This window comes from Trichogramma pretiosum, unplaced genomic scaffold (genome assembly GCF_000599845.2).
Source record: "Trichogramma pretiosum strain Unisexual culture from Peru unplaced genomic scaffold, Tpre_2.0 scaffold28, whole genome shotgun sequence".
Taxonomy (NCBI): domain Eukaryota; kingdom Metazoa; phylum Arthropoda; class Insecta; order Hymenoptera; family Trichogrammatidae; genus Trichogramma; species Trichogramma pretiosum.
In genome coordinates this window covers 1738442-1761190 of record NW_019641710.1, presented here as the reverse complement: position 1 = coordinate 1761190, position 22749 = coordinate 1738442, and the positions used below count along the sequence as shown (strand labels likewise).

Sequence of the window (22749 nt, the reverse complement as noted above, 5' to 3'; positions counted from 1 at the left end):
TTGTATTAAGGATGCTCGTTTTATACAATAATTCAGCCAATTACTCGTTTCGTTCGTATATTACGTTTATTTATTTCAAACAAACAATTTTAGCGTTAGCTTTCTTTACATTTATAAAAAAAAAATACATGTACATATTAGATAAATGATGAAATATTTTTAATGATTAAAAATTACGTGGAAACATTATGTAACATTGATTATTATTGCAAGCGCTGAAAAATTTTGTTTTCCATGTACAATTAAAAAATTAGCCATTCGGTAAATGCCACACGGTGATATTTAAATTGCCGCATTTTCTCATCCAACTGAGCACTTTGACTATAAACGTTATTTTATTATTATACGTTGCAACAACAGTTTGCTTAACGCTTAAACGATCAACTTAAAATTCTACACGCATTTCGAAGAAAGTTAGGCGGGGAGGGTAAATAATAATTCTCAATTATAGATCTGTCAGGCCGTAAAAAGGCAATTTTTCTTCTCTTTCTCTCTCTAAGGCAGAGCGAGGCTCTACTTGGCGCAAAATTGAAATTTATCATTGCAATGAAAGTGAAACAGGTAGAAGCAGGAGTTCTCCATCTCGCATCTCTCTTTCTCTCTATGTACATCATATTATGTATCGTAGTAAAAAATACTTTCTTTCGCTCGAACGTTAAATAATATAGACTTTTCTCGTTACTGTGTATTACATAATATCGAGGGGGAGTATACAAGTAATTATATATTTAAAAGTATATATTATGGCTCGGTTATACTAAAGAAAGATGACATTCGTGCGTACGATATCTATCTATACGCGAGATATAGATATACATATGTACCCCAAACTCTCAACGTAACGTTTAGCACAGTTCGCTCGAAAGAAAAAATAAACAGAATTAGATTAATCGCGCATACACCATTTTAACAATACGTCCCGAGTAATTAACAATAGTTTTCACGTGCACACTCGCATACATTTTCACAATTGCGATTCGCAGCTTGATCCAGTCGTCGTTCGCGCGGATCGCTCACTTTTTCAGGAGACTCGTTCTGAGCGGCTGCGAGCCCACGTTCAGGGCCAGTACCTTCGACACGATGTTGATGTCCTCCTGATTGCGCGTCCCTGCGCCTTGCAGATCGCCGGCTATGCCCGACTGATAGAGCAACTCCTGGATCTGCCGCGCCGGTGTCACCTGTTGCTGCTGCTGCTGCTGACTGAACTGTGGCCTCGCTGGCTGTCTGAAGCCGTTGAAGCTGCCGAAATTGTTGCTCCTCGGGACGAATTGTTGCTGCTGTTGTTGTTGGCTGCGTAGTTTCTCGTCGTTCGTTGGAAAGCTGTTGAAGCCAAAATTACCCACGGAATTGAAGGCTTCTTGTCGGTTGAATCTGTTCAGCTGAGCTTGATTGTTGTTGACGTTGTTATTGTTATTGACGTTGTTGTTTTTGTTGGGAAGGAAGAAACTGTCGCGTGGCTGGAATTGTTGGGCTGGTGCGAGACTCGGCACTTCGAGGCTCAAACTCGGCTGGAGCTGGACCGTCGTGCGAAACGGCACCACTGGCGTTTGGACGAAAGGTGGCACTTGCTGACGAATGAAGGGCGCATTCAATGGCCCTTGTTGCTGCTGCTGCTGCTGCTGCTGCTGAACTTGTTGGGGAATGAAATTTCCTTGCGGTATGGCCGGCTGAACAAAGTTCGATTGCACGTTTTGCTGCGGAATAAAATTGGCTTGTGGCTTCTGCTGCTGAACAAAGTTGACCTGTTGCTTTTGCTGCTGGGCAAAATTGACCTGTTGCTTTTGTTGTTGAACAAAGTTGGCTTGTTGCTTTTGTTGCTGAATGAAATTGGCTTGTTGCTTCTGCTGTTGAAGAAAGTTAGCTTGTTTCTGCTGCTGTTGTTGCTGAACAAAGTTGGATTGAGGTTGCTGCAGCTGCTGTTGGACGACTTGTTGTTGGACGAAGCTCGGCTGCTGCACCTGTTGCTGGGGCGGCTGGACGTTGTTGCTTCCTTGGAAGTTCTGCGGCAATCTCGGCAGAGGCAACTGCTGCACCGTGAACTGCTGCTGCTGTTGCTGCTGTTGTTGTTGCTGCTGCTGAAGCCGCTGCTGTTGCTGCTGCTGCTGTTGTTGCTGCTGTTGCTGCTGTTGCTGTTGCTGCAAGAGTCGCTGCTGCTGCTCCTGCTCCAGTAGCAGCTTCAGCCTCGCCTGCTCCTGAAGGAACAGCTGCTGCTGCTGCTTCTGTCGGAACTGCTCCTCGTAGGCCTGGCGCTGCCTCAGCAGGAACTGCGTCTGTTGCTGCTGCCGCACCTGCAGCTCGGCCAGCTGCTTCTCGAGCAGCCGCTGCTTGAACTCCAGCTGCTCCTGAAGGCTGAGCGGCTGCTGCTGGGCCTGGCCGCCTTTCGCGCCCGCCGGAGCGGCCTTGTAGAGCGGCACCACGCTCTTGGGTATGCCCCGCTCGTCCTGCTGCACGGTGAAGGCCGCCACCAAGGGCGCCTGGAAGATCTTCACTTCCTCGTCGTTGCTGCTGCTGCTGCTGGTCTTTTTGCCGCTCGACAAGGACTTGACGATCTGGACGATCTTGGAGCCGCTGTTGGCGGAGCTTTTGAGCGTGCCGTTGACGAGGGCCGACTGCAGCCTCACAGCCGGGGTGACGCTGCTGCTGCTCACGTTGAGCGGAGTCGCCGTGGGCCGTGGCGCGACCAGCGAGTTGGCGGCCGCCGAGGCCAGATTGCCGCTCGCGCTCAGCTGCAGCGTCTCGGTCTTGGTGATCGGGCTCAGACTCACGCTCTTCTGGATCAAGCTCGATTTACCATCGGACGCGCTGGAATTCGTTGTCTTGGTCGTCGGGGCCGTTGTCGTCGGCTCGGATTTCGTCGTTGTGGGTGCCGGCGACGACGAGGCGGAGCTCAGACCCGAGCGCGACTCGACGGCATCCAGCAGCTCCGATTTCGTCTCGTAGATGGCCGTGGCTTTGTCAATGATCGATGGTATTACGTGATGCACCTGAAACAAATTTTCATGCGCTTAAAATGGCAGCCAGATTGATCGATTTCGAGAATCCGTGGAAGCGCCGTCGCAAGCCTCGTTTAATATGGGAAAAACAGTTTCTTCCGCTAATAACCAGAGCGAAACAAACGATCTTGAAGTGTTTCTCCGCGTAACTTTGCACTTGCTTGGCATCGTCCAAAGAGATAGCGGAGTTATGCGAAACAAAGAAACAATTATACCCGCGCAATTCATCCTTTTTCAAATTTGATTATATTACTTGAATGGTAAAGCGATCAAGATGTTATTTAGTTCGTTTACGAAGTGAAATCCTTCAAAATGCTCATATCGACTAAACTGTACGAATGATTGTGAAGTATTTTAAAGAATCGAAAAAATCTCTGCTGGCTTTTCACGTTTTCCCGCAAGAATTACTTCTCCAGACCTAGCTATTTAAAGTTTAACAAAGCTGTATCAGTCACGGCCAAATTATGTTATGGCTTGAGAAAAGTAATTATTTTTAAACGATGAAATATGAGATGATCCGAAGATTTTCATACATCTATGTGGTATGAATGCATCAAAGGAAAATGACTTTATGCGAGAAAAAGCTGACGCTGTACACTAAAACGCGTTTAATGGACCCGATGCCCAATGTCGCGTGCGGGATATTCGGACGGGGAAAATCGCATTTGATTTAAAATTGTCTCGTAAATAAACTGGTCGAGTTGATTTGGAAAAAAGTAAAGAAAAAAGACACGTATGTATTCGTGCGTATATAGCGCGGAAAAGTGCTCGGGAGTCGGCTTGCAATTCCAAAAGTTAATAATATAATGTGAAAGTCACCTTTACAGATGTCCACGCGCGTATATGAATATATGTACTGCACATGTGCGGCATTCGAGTGTATACATACACATACGCACACGTGGATGTTTCCGCGTGTTCAATAAATAAACGCGAAATACGAAGGCTTTCAGACTTGCCTTTGAGCGCGTCCATGCGTTTACGCATATATCAAACCGATACACACATGGAATAATATTCAGCTATGCAGTAATTTTTGAGCAAATGGTTCTCGACCGCCTCGACCTCCTCCTCCTACTTGTCCGGATTCTTTCTTTGAATAATATATTATCTACGAAAATATTCGTTAGAAAGCTACTTTACGATCTGTTTGTGATAAAGCGAGGAGCGGCGAAAGATAATAATTGCCGCGCGAGAATGTTTAATTGATCGGCGGCGCGGCACGGTACGTATTCCGCATGAGTCGAAAATCCATCGTGTCGAGGCGAGCCGCATACATAGCCAAGGAAATTACGGCGAGGATAAATAATGACGCGATGGCTAATCAATCACGCGCGGAAATTGAGCTCGTTACCGAGGTGTTGCGTTTTCTCGTATTAGCGTCGGGATGGCGCGCGCGATTTGGTCCGCCCCGCGTCTGATTATATGCAGCTCCTGCACAGCAGCCACAGCGGCGTAATTTGTGTATCATGGAAAAATTAATGGGTTCCGCGCGGGCTCGTATTGCATCATCGCGAATCAAACTACTACTTTGACTCGCGGATGATGGCTTACCTGAACGCCTTTGGTGTAATCCTTGGGCGGTTGCGTCTTCTTGCCAAAGTCCTTAACGGAGTCGAGGTGCTCGTCCTTGGCCAGGTCGAGCTTGTCGCTCTCGACGAAGCTCGAGTTCTGGAGCTTGTCCTCGCTGGGCAGGTCCTCGTCGCTGGGGAATCCGGCATCGAACGAGTAGCTCGCGACCTTCTGCTTGGAGATCTCGAGGAAGTCGTACTTGTCGGTGGCGGCGTCAAAATCGAAGCCGCCGCCTAGGTTGCCGTTGCCGTTGCCGTTGGCCGTCGAGCCGGCGCTGTTCTGCTCGGCCGACTCGGCCTCCAGGTCCACCAGGGCCTTGAGCAGTGCCCGGCGGAGATTCTTATCGAGCTTGACGGGCGGCGGCGGCGGTGGAAGGGACGTCGTGGCCGACGAGGACGACGAGGCCGCGGCCACGAGGTCGTCGTCATCTTGAAACTTGTCCGGGACGTCGGCGCCGCTGGCCAGCGCCAGCAATGCTATCAACACTAATGCTATTGTTACCTGCGAAGAGAGAACGAATCGGGTTGAGTCGAGACGATCGATCGCAATAGATGACAGGACTTTTGCATGTTAAACGAGCGAGTTGAAAAGCAAAGGAAGCTAAGCAATGTCGGAAGTAGAAGCGAGTCAAGGAAGGATAAGCAGCTGGGGTTCCGGGTGCGATACATGCGATTATATTATTAAGATATCATATCGTGGAAATGCTCATGTAAAACACGAGTCGGAGAGCGAGATAGAGGGAGCGAGAGAGAGAGCAACAATGGGCCCGAGTCGCTTACACGTGCGAGCGATATACTCTCGGTGCAATTAAGCCCGAGAATCCGCGCGCAGATAAATGCGAAAAAACGCGTCTGCGTATACGTATAATATATGTAGGAACGTGTACGCGCGCGGAGGGTCTGGTGCCGCGCAGTTACGCGTGTGATTAGATTATATACACGGATTTTCCATTATAAGTCGCGAGCGCGCATATAATATGTAATTAGCGGCGGAGCAGCGCCTTGTTATACACTGTGTATACACACAGACGCACCGAGAGCACTGCACACGGCTATACCATGTACGGCGCGTCGAGCGCGAGAAATTACGTAAAGGCGAGCGAGGCCCAATACGAGAAAGAGAGAGAGAGAGAGAGTAAGAGAGGTGCATCATTCCTCGCGCGTTAATATGGAAGCGGAAAAGGATCCTCTACATGGCGCGCGCGAGCACCTATACCTGTAAAATAGGCTCGAATCGTATATCTGTCACGAGTCGCGCGAGCAGCTATACTTGGGCAATCGGCAATATGCCTATTACATATTATGATACCTGCATCGTTGCTCTTTTTTTAGCTCCGACACGATCTTTTTTGACCGTCGAGCCATATACAAATTACAATACTTGGACCATTACTCTTGCGTTGCTGTTTTTTTTGTGCCCAATAGCTCGTGGCGCGAGGCTTTTGTTGTACTTGGTCAGAGTATAAAGTATAACAAGGCCCACATTGTGTTTTCTTTTTTACGAGGCCATAGTGCGTCTCGAATCGTTACACTGCGTCTCGAGCGCTTCTTCCCCCCCCGAAAGAATCGGCCTCTTGTCATAATAATTTTGACTTATTATTAAGAGCACGTGTGTGAGTCGAGCACGTCTCGAGGTCGAACTCTTGTTCGCGCGCGAGATCATGCGCGCATTCGAAACTTTCATTTTTAAACCCGTGCGTGTGCTTTAACTACAAGTGCTATGCACAAACGTAATTACGGATTTTCGTAAAAATACTTTTGGCAAAAATAACTTTTTGCCTCTGCGCCCATGCAACGAGTGAGCATGTGTGTGTACTGCGTATGTGTGCGCGCGTCCGCTACGTACAGCTACACTTTCCAAGCCCCGCGTGCGTGTAAAATATAAATAATATAATCAAAGTGGAGCACGCAGAATACTTTTGAAAGTGAAACTGCACCTCCTGCATCTCTCTCTCTCTCTATACGTATTATAATATATTACACGGACGTCCAGGCATTAAGCTTTTTGTAACAAGGTCAGGCGCGCCGCGTTAAAATAGAAATATAAATAATAATAAAAAGCTCTCTGCTTATCGGAGCTTTTCATCCGCACGCGTTCGAGCGAAATCTCGGTGCGGCGCGCCGCGTTTAGTTTTTACCCTCGGCGAGCGAAAGTCTTTCGGACTCGAGCGACTGTACACACTACTTTGCGGATTCGCGAGAAACGGCCGATCGCCGCTTGGCTTCGCTTCATTGCGCTAACTACGTAGCGGCGTAAAATAAATATTATATATGCGGCGTTACGACTCGCGAGGCTCGATACTCGTGCGAGGGTGCGCAGAGCTTCGCTCGCGCAAAGCGAGAAAAGATGATGGGCTTCGAAAATCGTCGGCTCTCCCGCGAGCACACACACAATTACGAGAATACACGTAGTTGCAGGAATATGGTTGCGCAACGCATAATCATTGTCCTTCCTTCCTTGCAAATTCAACAAAAAGCAACGACGCCGCGCTAATCATAATCATAATGGCCTTTGGAAATTTAGCTCTTATCGGCTCCAAAGTACACACACTCGTATAAGGCGTGAGAAATAAAGGTACGTCGGCTCGAGGGTTGATGTAGCGAATTACACGTTGCTGGATTGGGCTTTCTCGCGAGCGCATCTCTCTCTCTAATGCGCGACGATTGCGACTGCACAGCTGTTGTTGTTGTTTTACACCGCGTATACCTCTGCGATCTGTGCTGTTGCGTGACTCGGGCTGCGCATAGATAGGTGCGTGGAGCGACTAGCCGATATTAGAAGGCGAGAAGAAGAGAGATGAGAAAATTGATTGGCCGCGCGTCGACGCGATTGAAACTTTCGGTTTGTCCAGAGATGGCATAATAACGAGCGAATCCGCGATGACCAAGACTCGAGTTAGCGTCCGGTGCAGCGAACGCGATCTGCTACTTATCTGCGCTCTATACCGAGTTAGGCTAATTTTTCCTTTCACCGTTTCTGTACCTCGACGTGAATATAATATATACGTATACTCGCGCGCGTTCAGGAAAATCAGTTCAGTTACACGGAAACCACAACGAGATCTGCGCGCGGATGAAACGATCACGATTTTAATCTCGGCCGCGCGTCCATCTATGCATACACTGGATGTGTACCGCAGTAGGCTTACACATACACGGCTCGCGTAGGAAGGAGCAAAATTTACTTATAATGTTTGAACAGCGTAGCGAATCACGTTCACTGCCAAGAGCCAAACGTTTCAACGTCCTTTTTCCACGACGATATAATTATCGCTTGACAAATATACCCGACTGCCTATAGATATCGAACCTTTGCACTTTTATACACACGGACGTATGAGAATTGTCTTTTCTATAAATCATGTTTTTTATCGCAGTCCGCTCGTTTATTTTTCTATGCGGCGTCCTGGCGTTCCTTCTGTCACGGGCCAAATTATACTTGGAGAACAATCATGAATAATAATGCAACTTACGTATAATATCGTATACGCGCGGCAAAGATAAAAAGCTCCGCATGCTCCATTTGAAACGCGCGATTATGCGTCTTCTCTTTCTCCGAACAGTGCGAAAAGTCAGAAAACATGTGCACACACACACATACGGACGCAGAGTTGCAGCAGCGCCTCCGAAGCTTACTTTCCATTTCCTTCCAGTGCGGCACATGTGTGTATGTGTATTCATGTAGAAGCGCATCTATATAAGTACATCTATTCTATCCAAAGCTAATAAGAGAGAAAGCAGCAGCAGCAGCAGCCCCGGGTCTCTCGTGTTTTGTCGATGCTGCTCAGACCCCACCTCATTAACAATGGAATATCTTTGCTGTATAATCGCGCGCAGCTATATGGCGCACTTGGGACATTTAGTATCGGTGCGCGCACGTGAAAAGTCGCAAGTAGAATTGCAGTATTATGGACATTAGCCGAACGAGTCGGAGCTACGATCGTCGAGAGTCGAAGATTAATAGCAATGGTGTTAATCGACTTTACACGACGATATCGGTCCGACCAATGCTGTTGTTATTGTTATTATTACATTATGTTGACTCGAAATTTTCACCGCAGCGCGTGAGTGAATATATAGTAGCGCACAGCAGATCCACACATTTACTGTATATACATACACACACACACACGTGGCGCGCGTATAAGATTATAAGAATGACACGATTGTGTTGCGCGAGCTCCTATAATGTGTGTATACCTTTATTATATAGGCGTACTTATATACGTGTGCCGCTTCGAGCACAATGTCGTGTTAAAGCCGCGTGTTTATTAGCGCGACAAACATTAGGCTTTTGTTCGATCGCCGCCTGTGACGCGCGCATCCAATACCGCAGCTGCGGCTAATACGATGGCAAATTTTTCCCTCTACTCCGACACACAAAATACGTGTTTGGATATTATTATTCCTCGGATCGTCACTTGTAATTATTCTCCTGCATTGCTCGTACGTATACATATACGCATTGGAATTTCATTATCGAAGAGCCATATTCTGCCAGCGCCATATATCGCGGCAAATTCTAAATTTACTACCGCACGCTCGACTCGTGATTTTATAGCGGCCAAGGCGGCTGAGCATATGCCATATACTCCAGGATCGTATGGATCGGAGGTGAAAGAGCCGCGCGTCTCTAATTTGCGTTTATGCGCGCACGCGAACCCAGAGAACGAAAGAAAAAAATGAAGAGGATGACGACGACGAGGAGGTGGCGCGAAAGTCCAAGTGACAATTGCGATACAGCCTCCTTTTGTCGCGCTCGAGCTAGCTGTCGTTAATCTCGTCGCATTAAATAGGCAACGTACGAGCAGCTTGACGTTCGGTTCATTTGATCTCGTCATCGTCGCTGCACCATCCCCAACACTTTTCTTTGCTCAATTGCAGAAGCAGCTTGTAATCCTGCAATTGTCTTATGTAAATGTAATATTTACAAGCTCGAGTTAATTACAAAATAGTCAGTGGGCCATTTACACGTACTCGACACAAGGATCAAGTAGGAGGCCTACGTGTAAGCACCGCTGCACACTATATTAAATCCAACGCGTTAAGCCACGAAGTTCAGCACCATTATACGCCAATCAGCGATGATAAATCTCCCTGGCTCCTTCCTATAAATCCAATCTTCGGAAGAACATTGTCGAAAAGACGAGGTGAAAAATCATTCTCAATTATATATTACACATATATATTTAATTCCATATAGTACCTAGACATAACGCAATTACAAACTGGAGAGTCTCGAATCATCAAAGACGCGCACGTGATTGTTAATATCATTATAAGCGGCAAGGTACGCGTGTGCGAGCTGTGCACTCGAGTACGGCATAGAAATACAAATGGACTCGGCGCTCATCGGCGCGTCGTCGCGAGCTTTTCTCACGCGAGGGAAAGCCTCACCCGGCCTCTGGCCGCCACGTTTGATAAAGTGGACGCCTAAGGATGCCGATAAATCCGCCAAGCTTCGTATACGGCGATTTCGAGTGCTCTTTTCTCTCGGCCGCCTAGCCGCGCCGATAAAAACTCACACTTACGCGCATATTATGCAGCGATAATAATGGCTCGCGAGCGGCGATCTCGAGCGCGGCACATACGAATGCTCGAGACTCGAAAGCGATCGCGATGATTTAGCGCGCGGCCATTTGGATCGCATCGAGCTTACAATGCATCGACTTTCGTTCGCTTCATTAGGTACTAATCGATCGATCGATCACTCGATCATTTAACTATTATATTGGCTCGAGTGCGTACAGCGCGTATTATGCGCGAAATCGAGTTACCTCGCTTACACAGATGTAATGACCGCATGATGGACGAGTCGCGCGCCGATCGACGCTAATCGATCTCCAGGCGCACGCACATTTTCGGCAGTTTCAAGCAAATACGTGACTCGCGAATAAATTCGTGTACGATAAGCCAAGCGGCGGTATTTATGGATCGTCTGGCCGTTTAAATCTATGTGTGCGCTACAGGGTTACGATCGGTTGGTTGGAAAACAAAAGCGTTATTCGCTTACACGCGCGTATATATTATTATAGAGACATTGCAAGTGGTAATGGTGAAGCGGCTCCTCTTCCTCGTTAACCTCGCGTCGACACTCGTTTAATAATTGCATTGCTCAGTGCATAGGTTCACGTAACGCCTCGCGATCGCTCGGGACTCTCGACTTACGACGACGACGCTGTTGGCTTGGAGCCAAGTTTTTTTGTTCTTTTTACATAATGCAGCCGTGGAAAAGAAGATTGACAAGCGGGTGTTGGAAAAAGTGTCGGGAATTTCTGCAATAATCGGCTTATTTTATAATGCGCTGGAGCGCGAGGAATGCATAAAATAAATACGCGCTTTTGCACATCTATACTATACGTAGAGAGAGAGAGAAAAAGAAGCGACGACACGGTCCGCGCGAGAGATGAAAGTTAGAAAGCGCGTGATGCGCTTAAAGGGGCTGTTGCTGCTGGCGCTGCCTTTTACATTTTCTGAATTATGTCAAAAATATCGGAAGATGACTCGCGCGCTGCGTCGAGAATAATGCCGCATTATTGTGCCGTGCGGTCGAGAGAGTGAGAGAGCTCAAAACGAGTCGAGAGATAGAGAAAGACGGGATTGATTGCATTGCTGGTTTGGCTAATGACCCTGATGACCATTTAATAAAGAAGAATCGCTCTTTCAGCGAGTCGTTGCCTTTTTTTTCCTTTATATAGATTCTCGCAGATATGCGCGCGACATGTACAATGATAATTCACCGCGAGGCACATCCGTCAAGAAAGTTGCCCAGCGCGTGCATACCGCGCCGCGAACAGGTTACCGCAGCACGGATGGGACAAAAAAAAATTAGTCACGAAATTCCGCCGATCCGAAAAGTGTCAGCTCGGCGCATTTTCATGAGCGATCGATCGAATTCTCAATCAAAAGCGTGACGGAGATAAATCGCTTCCGTCGTGGCGATCTCGCGGTAGCTGCTGCTGCTGCTGCTTCTGCTGCTGTCGTGGCGCTCGTGGTCGAGATCGCGCGCGTATGTATATGCACTTCACGGATCAGCGACCTTCACACAGTTTTTCTGCGCGCGAGAAAGCACGAGCTGTGCCGCGTACGTATGATCGCGACGGGTCATTGGCTCCCGCAGCTGGCCCCCAACACATCGAAGCTCTTCTAGCTGCTCGCCACATATTCACACGCACATACGACTCGAGAGCAGCTTGTATTTTATAAATATACGCTATATTATTCATTGTACATTATGAATTGGAAATCGCACGTGTGTGCACGGCTACTCGTTTATATAGAGAGGGAAAGTCGGCCAACTTTCGCTGGCGCGACCAAGAGACGCCGCCGCGGTGACCATATCGGCTAAGTTTGCAAAATTTACGATAGGGCCGCGCGGAACTCGGAGCTTCGCTTATCGCTCGCGATTCTCTTATTTAAAATGCACGTGCCGTCTTAAATTCGGTGCCATGCGCGCCACTCGACGCTATCGCCGCGCAGCGCAAAAAGAGAAAGAGAGAGAGAGAGAAAAGAAAGAAAGAAAAATACAGAAACAGTCGCGAGTGACATTTGTATGGCGAGCAGCCGAGATGATATCTCGACGAGTAACGTACGGCCGATAAGGGAATATTTCGAATTTGTGGCTATTTATACGCCGAGTACCTGAATGAGATTGTAAACAAAGTGACGTCGACGTATATATAAACTGCCATTAGCATCTTTACGGACCATTCGAACTTTTTTGCCTCCGCGCGGATTTCTCTCGAAGCTCGAGTGAGATTTCGCATGCGTCGTAAAGCTCGAAACGTTGGCTCCGTTTACTACGAAACTTGTCTCGATGATCGTTGGAAAAGTTCAAAATAATAATTAGTCCCGTGCGTCGTAAATTTGATTTACGACTGGGCTAGAGGATCGCAAATGCGCGATCCCCTCCCCGGGATTTGCTCGTCGCATCGGCATCGATCGGCTGCGCGAATCTGGAATACACGACGATCGGCCGCAGAAGAGAAGGACGCGTTTCCCAAAGCGACCTTGAAATCTACGGAAAGCCAAGTCCGCGTCCCCGGGATGCGTTCCTATAATATGCCAATGTCTCTCACTCTCTTTCTCCGCGTTTGGCTCGGTCACAGGTACTCGCCGATCCGCACTTGCGGACGAGCGTCTCGATCTTGGAAATGGAAAGGCAAATCGATCGGCTCTACGAAGCAGCAGCAGCAGCAGCCGAGCTCTTACTCGTGTATATGTATTTGGCTTGCGCACATAGCTGCGAGCTTTCTGCGACTACTATAGGTAAGTCGTGCCGCGCCGAGCTCGCGCACATATACATACAGGCGCGAAATCGAGACACGCCCGCGGGGCAGATACGTGCATGTACGGCCTGCATGCGGAGAAAAACTTTCTCTCGGCGCTCTATGCACTCGTTGATGCTGACTTATACCTCGAGTGCAGTACCTTTTGCCCGGGCCTGTAATGCAGCTGCGAGTAGAAATACACGTGTGTCTGTGTCAGTGTGCCTATGTGTGCGCAGTAAGCTACCAAAGAACCATATGCACGTCTATACGCGCGAGCAGAAAAAGAGTCAACGATTGCAGAGAGCTTCTTATCGATCATTTGCATCGAGCGCAGTTTCACCTGTCTTTTTTTCCGGTTTTTGAGGTCAGCGCGCTTGATCCGAGCAACGACCCATTCGACTCCACTCGACGGACTCAAAAATGCACTCGATCGTGTCCCCAGCGATGAATTTTTCTCCAACAACGCGAATGAAAAAATTAGCCCGTTAACTATACGCAGAACAGACTTTTGGAGCTTGTCACTTGCATTAGGGTGTACATAGAACATGTCAGCGGTGCGCTAGGCATCCACGGCCATTCATCAGCGACGATAATAGCTGAATAATAAGTTTGCGCTTCTTCGAGCTCGACGTGGCACACGTATTACAAGCACAATCGCACTTTGCAACTCGGCGCTCTGCACACAATGGCACGAAATTCAATCGCTATATTATATGCTCGGGACTGGGGACGCGCGTGGCAGTCGCTTTTTGAAATGCATCTCGCGACACGTGTCTTTTCACACGGAGCCGACTACTATTATGTATGCAATAAGCATGTAACTGCACTGCTGCTGCCGCGGCATCTTTCACGTATCCGAGGATGCCATCTGGCGCGCGAGTCCCGAGCTCTGCCTTTTACTCTCGCGGGCTCCCTTTTTTTTCCTTTTTGTCTTTCCTTTTTTAATTCGCTCGCGTATGAATCGCTCATATATGTAAGAGCTGTGCACGATAGCCTCTGGCTACGTATAATCGCGTAGAGTCTGCGTGCGTCTACGATTGTTTTGCCCGTACAGAATATTATATGTACACTCACCCGCGCACGACAGCTAGGCTCGAGATGCTGGCAATTGCCTCACAGATCCTCGACGAATCAAACTTCTAAGCGTGTATACGTATTGAGAATGAGAGGGTACAAGTGCGCGTACGAAGCCAGTGATTGATAGCTATCGTTGCAGCTTTTACGCCGCATTGTTTCGCGCCAGTACCTTTTCAATTTGTCCTCGTCGTCGATGGCTTGTTACAACAACAACAACAACAACGGCAAAAAAGAAGAAAGAAGAAAAGAAAGAGAAAAACGTTTGTGCTTTTGCACGAGGAGAAAAGCGCGTAAATATATAATAACATCGTCCTCGGCGAGAGTCTCGAGCGCAATTATACGTCGCGAGCACATCGACAAGGGAGTATACCTGCTGTGTACGCCGTATCAATTGACATGTGAGCCCGGCCAGAAGATTATAACGTACACGCGGGGCTTTTACGACGCGCCGTCGTAATGAGGCTTTTTTCCTCGCAAAAGTCGATATTTAAATTTGACGACTTTGTTTTGGCGCAAAATTTTATAACCGTCAGCTGAGCGAGAGGCTCGCTCGCGATCGTATAATAACGCTCCCCGAGCCCGGCAGAAGATCGTTAAACAAAAAACGTTTTACGATGATTCATGGCTTATACAACTTTCTTTCTACATATACACACAGAGTCTCAGCTCGCTCTCGCCTCGTCTTCTTTCTCCTTGAAAAAGGTACATCGTTTTGACATTCTGAAACGCAGGCCACGAGAGAGGCCCGAGTTGTTAAAATATGTATAAAAAAAGTTTACGTGCACTTTGTCGTTTACGTGTGTATATACGTGTGTCCGTGCAGGGCGTGTGTGTACTCGACGTGGCAGCGTCGTTGCACGAGTACGACGCGAGACGTCTCATCCTCGAAGCTGCAGCTGAGCGGCAAACTTTCGCTTTTTAGAAGTTTGACAAGTAGCTCGAGAGCTGCCGATAAAGCTCCGAGAGTCTCGTTTTGCGGATGAAAATGAACGCGACGCCGCACGCGGCGATCGGCTTCGCGTACATAGTAGTCCCGTGCACCGTTGCAGAGATCACGACGTTGCGGCGCTCGACGTATCCAATTGGTTTCCCTCGAAAACGGCTACTACTCGCTCGAGCTACGCCGAGCCGTATCACCGATTGGCGAACTAGTTTCTGCAGACGTCTGCGCCGATAGGAGCTGACGCGAGGTCACGAACTCCTACATCCTAATCGTATGTATCTGCAACTGTATTTTGCTTTCCTTACGGCGCACCGCCGAGTGCATTTAATAGCGGATCGCGATCGGCTCCGCAATACGAGATCTCGAGCTCGAGATAAGACTCGAGTCAATCGTGTTTACGAACCGATCGAAACAAAGATGTAAGCTCGGAAAGACGACGCCGAGGACGAATTTATTCGCGGCAGCAGAATCGACGTATCAATCAACATAAGAGCAGCAACACCTCTCTCGAACGCGGTGACATTTTCTTTTTCGCTCGCTGGATCGATCATTTGTATACGTGCACATGCGCGCATGTAACGAGTGGAATAAGCGAGTACACGGCTCGCTTTATCCGCTGCACCGATCGAGCCGATCGTTCGCGCGTCTCTCGGCACTCGCGCATACAGAGAAATTGTACGGATCTCGGGGAGCGATAAATCATCGCCGCATCGACAAAGAACAAATTTTCCTCTCGACTTTTGTACATCTTGTGTGTAGAGATAAAAGCTCAATGTTTATATATAAGAATTTGCTGCGTGTCCGCGAGAAGCGATGATGCGGTCGATCGCGACAAATCTTGGCCGTCTCTTGGTGCCAAGCGAGTTGTGGCCGAGCAGCAGCAGCAGGTGAATCAATCACGCATACACGTATACGTGTACACGAGATGATAAACGAGGACGATACCGCGAGTAAGCACATTGGCGAGAGACGCGATATCGCGCGCCATCGGCTTGTCCCGCGCCAAACATATAGAAACTTTCCGTGCGGCGCTTCCGTCACGCAGAAGCAGCAGCCCTGGAGCGCGATATCCACTGCATAGGAAGCTTGGCTCGGACGCAAGTGTGTATACGATCGCAAATATTATTATTACGTTAATACATATAGGCATGGGCGTGACGCGCACCGTACGAGATCGCGTTACGGCGCGAACAGTGCGATCATTGCGAAATGGCTCGTGGCTCGCTTTAATGTACGATGCGATGAAAGCTCAAACCGGCTAACATCCTATATGCATTCGAGCGGATGTACGCACTTTTGCGCACGCAACTCACACGGACACGGGCGGATACTTTTTCTGGCTCATCGCAAAGAATAAGGGAGATCGCAATTCAACGAGTAGACGTGCCTCATACGTGAAACGTTTGACGTGCTTCGGAACTGTATGCTTCGTAAGCTTATTATACATATAGAGATGCTCCGCTGCGAGCCTCTACACACACACACACACACATACACATACACACATGCACGTATGAAAAATCGCTGAAAGTACTAGTTGTATATGCATTTATGTATGCAAGAAAGTGCAATATAACAACGACGTGTGTGTGTGTGTGAGCGCAAGAGCATTTAGAAGCTTATATAAGCCGCGAGCTGATATCGCTGGGCTCGCTGCAGTACGTGCTACGTTTGATAGGATGTAGCCCACGTATATTACAAGAGATGCATGTAAGTCTCAACTTCGTTAAGGAGATCTCGTATATATATACTTTTTGTTCTCTTCTCGCGTTGCCATAGCCACTCGGTATATACAGCAGGGAGATGGCTTGCCTCGTACGGCGCGGATCGAGTGTCGACTGTCGACGTCGTTATTACCATGTTATACTCGGTAACGATGACGTATATATTATAATGCCCGATCGTAAGCAATTGCGCCTGGATCACGATCCGCGTATGCAACGTACTATGTATGCCTCGTATACGTAGCGCCGCATGAGTTTGTATGTACGTTCAGGGCTCTCGAGCTGGATGATCGTTTCACGCAGTTGGTATCGACTCTCGCTCGGACAGATGGGACGGAAAAATCTGCGTACACTATATACTATATACTAAGGTCTTATGCAGCTCGCGCCTCCACGAGTGCCTCGAACATGTATGCAAACAGTTTCGATCGAATATTAATTTAATACGTGTACACGCAGTCTCATAAACGCTCGTAAAACCTGTCCGCGATTTCAGTTTATCGACTGCTGACTGAGAATGCGCTTGTATTATGCGCTGCTTAATGGGCCACGATCGGTATTAGTATATACCGATTCTGCCAAGCGCCGTGTCTCATGACCGTCGGTGTGCATATCGAACGTCGTTTGTAGTACATTATATAAATATGCTCGTGCACGTTAATCCGCTTTACACCCACACATGTATTTATCGCTGCTTAAGTACTCGCCAATTATGTGCTTGAGCACACGGTACGTAGTGTCGCATCTCGATCGAGTCCAGCACGAGTCTCGAGTGTCGATTCGCTAACGGGACGATCGCGAGTGGACCGAGCTGATGGCGTATTTTGGGATCGATTCGTGAGCAAGGCCGATGAAAAAAAGAGAGTCGGGAAATCGACACGCATCGTCTCGAGCGAACTAATAATGAAGAGGCTGCGTTACATTAACACATTTTTATATGCTTTACATGCAAAGTTTGGCGTAAGTGGAGCGCTACAACGATTATAAGCGGATGCGCATTAACGCGGATCGGCGAAATTTTTGTTTACCTTCGACTGTACTCGAAATTTCGCTCGAATCGGTACGTATAGCGACGCGAGCTATCCACAGCTCTCGTATGCAGACAGATATGGATCGTTATGTGGTCGGTGTAACTGCGCGCACGCGACTATCGGGTACAATTTTCACAGCTCGTATAATCCCACCCGCATAATGTATCGGCATTTCTCAGCGCTCGGCTATGCTCGTATAATCGACCTTCTCGAGAATCGATTCTATATACTCGCTGAGAAAGCCATAAGCGTGTGTGTGTAAGTACGTGTGTGTGGCTTTCCCGTTCCGGAATCCTTTTCTTTCTCCTTCTCTCTCCTTCCCCTTTCTCTCTCTCTCTCTCTCTCTCTCTCTTTTCTCACTCTCTTAATATCACAAGATACACGTTCGAAACAATTTTCCCAAGCACCACCGCATGGAGCATTGAAATCTCGCGTGAAATTTTAATCGATTTTCCATATTTTTCGAAACGGCTTGCCCCCTCCTCCTGCAGCGATCGTCGTCGCTTTTATAAACGGAGCTCCGAGGTTTTTGAGCTCCTCTTTTTGGAATCCTATATTTAATACACAACTGGTACGTGTGGGGTACACCATAACGATCTCGAATGCGCGTAAACTCAAACGGCGGCTTTTTGACGTTTCGCTCCTCTTGTAATTATAAGGCCGCGTATACCGTATGAGAGCTGGAAGTGTGTGTAATATAGGTAGGAAGGCATCGCGTGCGAGCAGAGTTTCTGACACTCGAGTTCGCACATGCTCGAAACGAACTGCAGCAGCAGCAGCAGCGAAAGAAAAACCGAAAGAGATTCAATTAAAGGTGCTTATTACCGCGCGCCAAGAGAATTCAATGAGCGATTGTTGATGCATTTTTACGCTCGAATATTACAGGCCGGCCGTTGCGCGAGTCCACGGGATACACTTATATGCATGTCGAGGATTATTGTTAAAGTTGCGAGAGATGAAAAATTAAGCCGGCGCGCATAATGCGCCTGCCAGCCTCGAATGTGCTCGGATCATTGAAACGTGTAAAGCCAAAGCTACCTAGATATGCTATACATATATGTCTACAGAAGCGGAAGCGAAAGGAAAAACGAAAGTAGTCGAGAGCACGTGGATCGGATCAGCGTCTCGGGAGCTCGAGTCTCGCTGCTGGAAAGATCGCTCGTACGCATCTATATCAATTACCGATTGGATCACCTTATGGGACGACGACGACGACAGCAGCAAACGATTACCGCGTGCGCAGCATTTATATGTTATGTGTTCGACGCGACGACGATTAGGCCGCAGAGTCGATTCGACGACAATTACGCTCCGCGATGAATATCGCCGCGTGCAAATTCGAGAACAAATGCCGATGTTACGCGTCGCATGATGTACATAAACTGTCGCGATTCAAACTCGTACTCGAATACATTTTTTTCAAAACTAGCGGCAAACTTTTAAGCCACTCCATAAATCATTGTTAGATTCACACGCTCCTTGGCAGTTTTGCGCGAGCCGAGAGATAAATGCCTCTATAATACAGATACGTATGTATAAGCTGGTGCAGGCATAAGCACGTGCTTTATTGTGTCTAAGTGTGTGTGTGTGTATGCGGCAGTCGCTCGAATCCGGCATTCGTTATTACTGTATAACACAATCTGAAAGGCCGCACGTAGTGCACGTCCCACGCCTCCTCCAGGGTATATTGTACCGATCGTCTGCAGAGTGGAGTACGCGAATGTCACGCTTTCCGTTGCGCAATATTGGCCCCCAATGCAACCTATACCTATACAAAGATGCTGTCACGACGAGAGCTGCACAACACAATCGGCGCTTTGAAAAAACCATGTATATAAGAATAAACACTTGGAGCGTTGAGCCGTGACGCCGCCGCCGCCGTCGCCGAGCGCCCGGATAATAGAGAGAGGCACTTGCACCCAAATAATTGTGCCTTTCGATGAGAAAAGCGGAGCACGTTCGCACTTTTATTCCGAGAAGCGGCGCAGAGAGACTAGAGAGGGAGAAAAAAAGTGGCGGACGATTGTCGCGCGCGCGGCTATATTTACATTCTCGATACACAGAAGCGCGACGAAACAAAGTATATGCATACTGCACCGATTCGCGCACCAGTAACGATCTCTGCTCTCCGTGCGTTACTCTGCAAAGTGCGTCCATCCGTGCGCACTTTGTAATTATGTAGAAAACAGAGTCGACTGGTGCGCGAGGCAGATGTCATGCTCGCCGATTTTCCTATTACACATTAGTATCGTCCTGTGTATAGGATGCGTGTGAAAGTCCCGCGATATCGGCTAATAAACATCGCGAATTTGTCACAAGTGCGCAGATATCATCGTGCGCGCGCGTAATGTCCACTTTTATTGCGCTCTAGGCCTGCGTGCGCGAGCCACTGACCGTTTGATCTGCGATAATTGACGGCTTGCGGCCAAGCAAAAGCCTCTAAACGACCATTCTTTTTCTCCCTTCCCTCTTTCTTCTCGCTTTCTGTAATGAATATTATTAATGTCTCGGCGAATATTAGCCGACCAATGTTATGCTCTCTCCGCGGGAATAAGTGATGTAGTGCACGCACTTTCCAACGCAGCTGCCTTGTTGTATGTTGAGAGTCTGCGCCGAGCAAAAGTGCCGAGAATTTAATTAATTTCATCGCACGCTCGCTTTTTCCTCTCTATCAAAAATCACGCTCGGATTTGATTTAATTTTATTTGCGCCGTGTAAAACTTCTTTTACAAATTCGCGAGAGAAGACGAGATCCAGAGTCAACTTGTTCGATTTTTTTATTATTATTTCAAAGACGCAAGGATCGCACCGTACTCGCATCTAATCTACGGTATTTGTGCAATACGTAATATGTTTCTTCAAGTTAATTCGAAAGTAATACGATTACAGAACCCAGATAGCACTACTAGTCTGCGAGTATCCGGTTTTTAGAGTTCTACTCAACTCGAACTCGACTAATCAGGATCATGTGGAACACGAATCGAATCGAGAAAATTCGAGTACCCGAATATTTTCGGGGATTCATCTTTTTTCGAGTATTTGAACTTTGCAGTGTCTTTGTTATCTTAAAAAACTAATTGTTAAATTTATTTATTTGAATGATTCATAATGGGTAGTATACAACATTAAATAACACCAAAGACTGCAAATATGCTTATTGACATCACGAGCTTTGATCTCTGGCCGCCAAGCAAATGTGATATAAATCTTGGTTCATAAACTTCTCGACGATGGGTTCACAGACCTCAATTGGCAGCCTTTGGTGGAACAACTACCAGAAAGGATCCAGTGCCCAGGAGCGGAAAAATCCTCTCGACATTTTCTCACACAGATGCAAAACACAAGCCTCAACAAGTGTTTTCGGGAATTTCCACCAATGCATCCAGGGTGCTATCAGGTTGATTTCCAAATAAGAGGATTGCTTCACCACCTCTTCGGGTGGTAACTGGATGAGGTCGTAGAACGACAGACTCGAATTTACCTTCAACTTTTTCGCTTTTCTCACGAATCTTTTGTTATTATACAAACATGCTTGGAGATCCGCCGACTTGTCGAACAATTCATAGTCGGCGAAAACTTTCATGAGCGTCAGGGCGTCACTTCGGTCTAGTTGGTATCCTCTCTCCTCTAGACAATCGACGACGATCATAACAGCGGACGCCATTCTCAATTTATGATGGAGCAACGTGTCATGTTGATGTCGTACTAATTTCACAGTGAAATGACTCTCGTTGGGAAAAACGAAGCTGGACAGATCACCGCCATTATCCAAGAGTATACCGACCAGCTCCGAATTGAGATTCGCCACGGCTAATTGCAGCGGCGTCCGGCCTAACTTGTCCCGGGCGTCGACCTGCACCTGCTGATCGAGTTTTTTGTTCATTTTGAAGAACAACTCCGCAAAGTCACAATTGTCTTTTCTCTGGCAAATAAAATGTAAAGGTGTCAATCCCTCCTCGTCGGCCATATTCGGGTCGGCACCGGAAGTCAGCAATCGGAGAATCTGTAGTTTAAACTCGTTAGCCACAGCATAGTGTAGGGCTGTTCGACCTAACTTGTCTCGAGCATTGATGTCAACTGTTTTCTGGATGTCTTCGACAATTCTGAAGAATATCTCCGTTAAGTCAATATCGAAGTCTTTCATAGGACAAACAAAATAAGACTTTTCCGTTGCGCAGCGCAGCGGTTGAGAAATACTCGATTGACTCGCGTTTTTTTGAGTACTCGCACACCTCTGAACTAAATAGTACTACGGGGGCAGCTGCAGCTTGAGAACTTAAGCGGAAATCCAATGTGTACGTATTGGCCGAGTACAGTACAAGCTGAATAGAGCTCGACAGTGGTGGGCAAAAGGTAAATCATCGATCGTAACATTGTAGAAAATGCGAAGCAAATCAGACTACGATTGATTATGCTCGGAAGGTGAGAAACAATTGCGAGAGAAAAACAATAATCTGTGGGTAATTAAAGACGGTTTGCGTGTGATAGATATGAGCCTCGTTCATGTGGACACATGTGTATAATTACCCGCAGCCAACGTAGCGAGCATGAGTGTCGAAGACCCGCCTACGCTCCGGCTCACTTTATATCTATACGTATTGTCGATGTGAAATAATACATAACGTGTTTATTAATTGCGGACATACATTTGACGTCTACACACGTGCTGTATGAAGGCTGTGTAGAAGCCACGGGATAATAATATGCCAGCTCTCAAAGAGCTGCAGAGCAAATCAATTATTTTGCATGCATTATGTATGTATAGGCATGTGGCGATCGGCTTGCTCGTGCATAGATACCTACATATCGCACCATGTGTGTGTGTGTGTGTGTGTGTGCCCGAGCAGCAGACGCAAAACAATAGTTAGCATCTGGGTATCTCGTACTTTCACCCTGCCCAATGACTGCGGATTTTCTCGTGCATTCATGTGCTCCGGGCCGCGCGTAAGTGTATCTCTGTGTACGAGCAAAAATACGCGCATAATACGTCTTTATATTGAAATGAGGGGTGCGCCGATCGGCGACCGAATCATTGAATATATCAAATCGCGGTGTGTGTGCGAGCTCGACGATTCGACCCAGCAGCTAAGATCATCAGCCGCGAACGTTTCCGTGAGCTCGCGTGAATCTCTCGTCAATT

General features: G+C 47.6%; 1 protein-coding gene across 1 annotated transcript; it reads right to left on the bottom strand.

Moving 5' to 3' along the window:
- Window positions 1-279: 279 nt before the first annotated feature.
- LOC106658486 (inner centromere protein A-like) lies at window positions 280-21753 on the bottom strand. The gene is made up of 5 exons (XM_023463166.1): window positions 21446-21753; window positions 20956-21355; window positions 4548-5066; window positions 2611-2984; window positions 280-2514 (listed from the first exon to the last, which is right to left on the bottom strand). Exons 1-5 carry the CDS (start codon window positions 21751-21753, stop codon window positions 1014-1016), a joined length of 3102 nt encoding a protein of 1033 aa, XP_023318934.1. The 3' UTR covers window positions 280-1013.
- Between the last annotated feature and the right edge of the window lie 996 nt (window positions 21754-22749).

Excerpts from the sequence above, each read along its gene's own strand:
- LOC106658486 (XM_023463166.1), bottom strand. The coding sequence starts at position 21,753 with ATGAAAGACTTCGATATTGACTTAACGGAGATATTCTTCAGAATTGTC. Across the intron at positions 5,067-20,955 it reads TCCCGAAAACACTTGTTGAG|GTAACAATAGCATTAGTGTT; the intron begins GCTTGTGTTTTG and ends CTCTCTTCGCAG. Across the intron at positions 2,515-2,610 it reads ACCCCGGCTGTGAGGCTGCA|CAGCAGCAGCAGCAACGACG; the intron begins GTCGGCCCTCGT and ends CAAAAAGACCAG.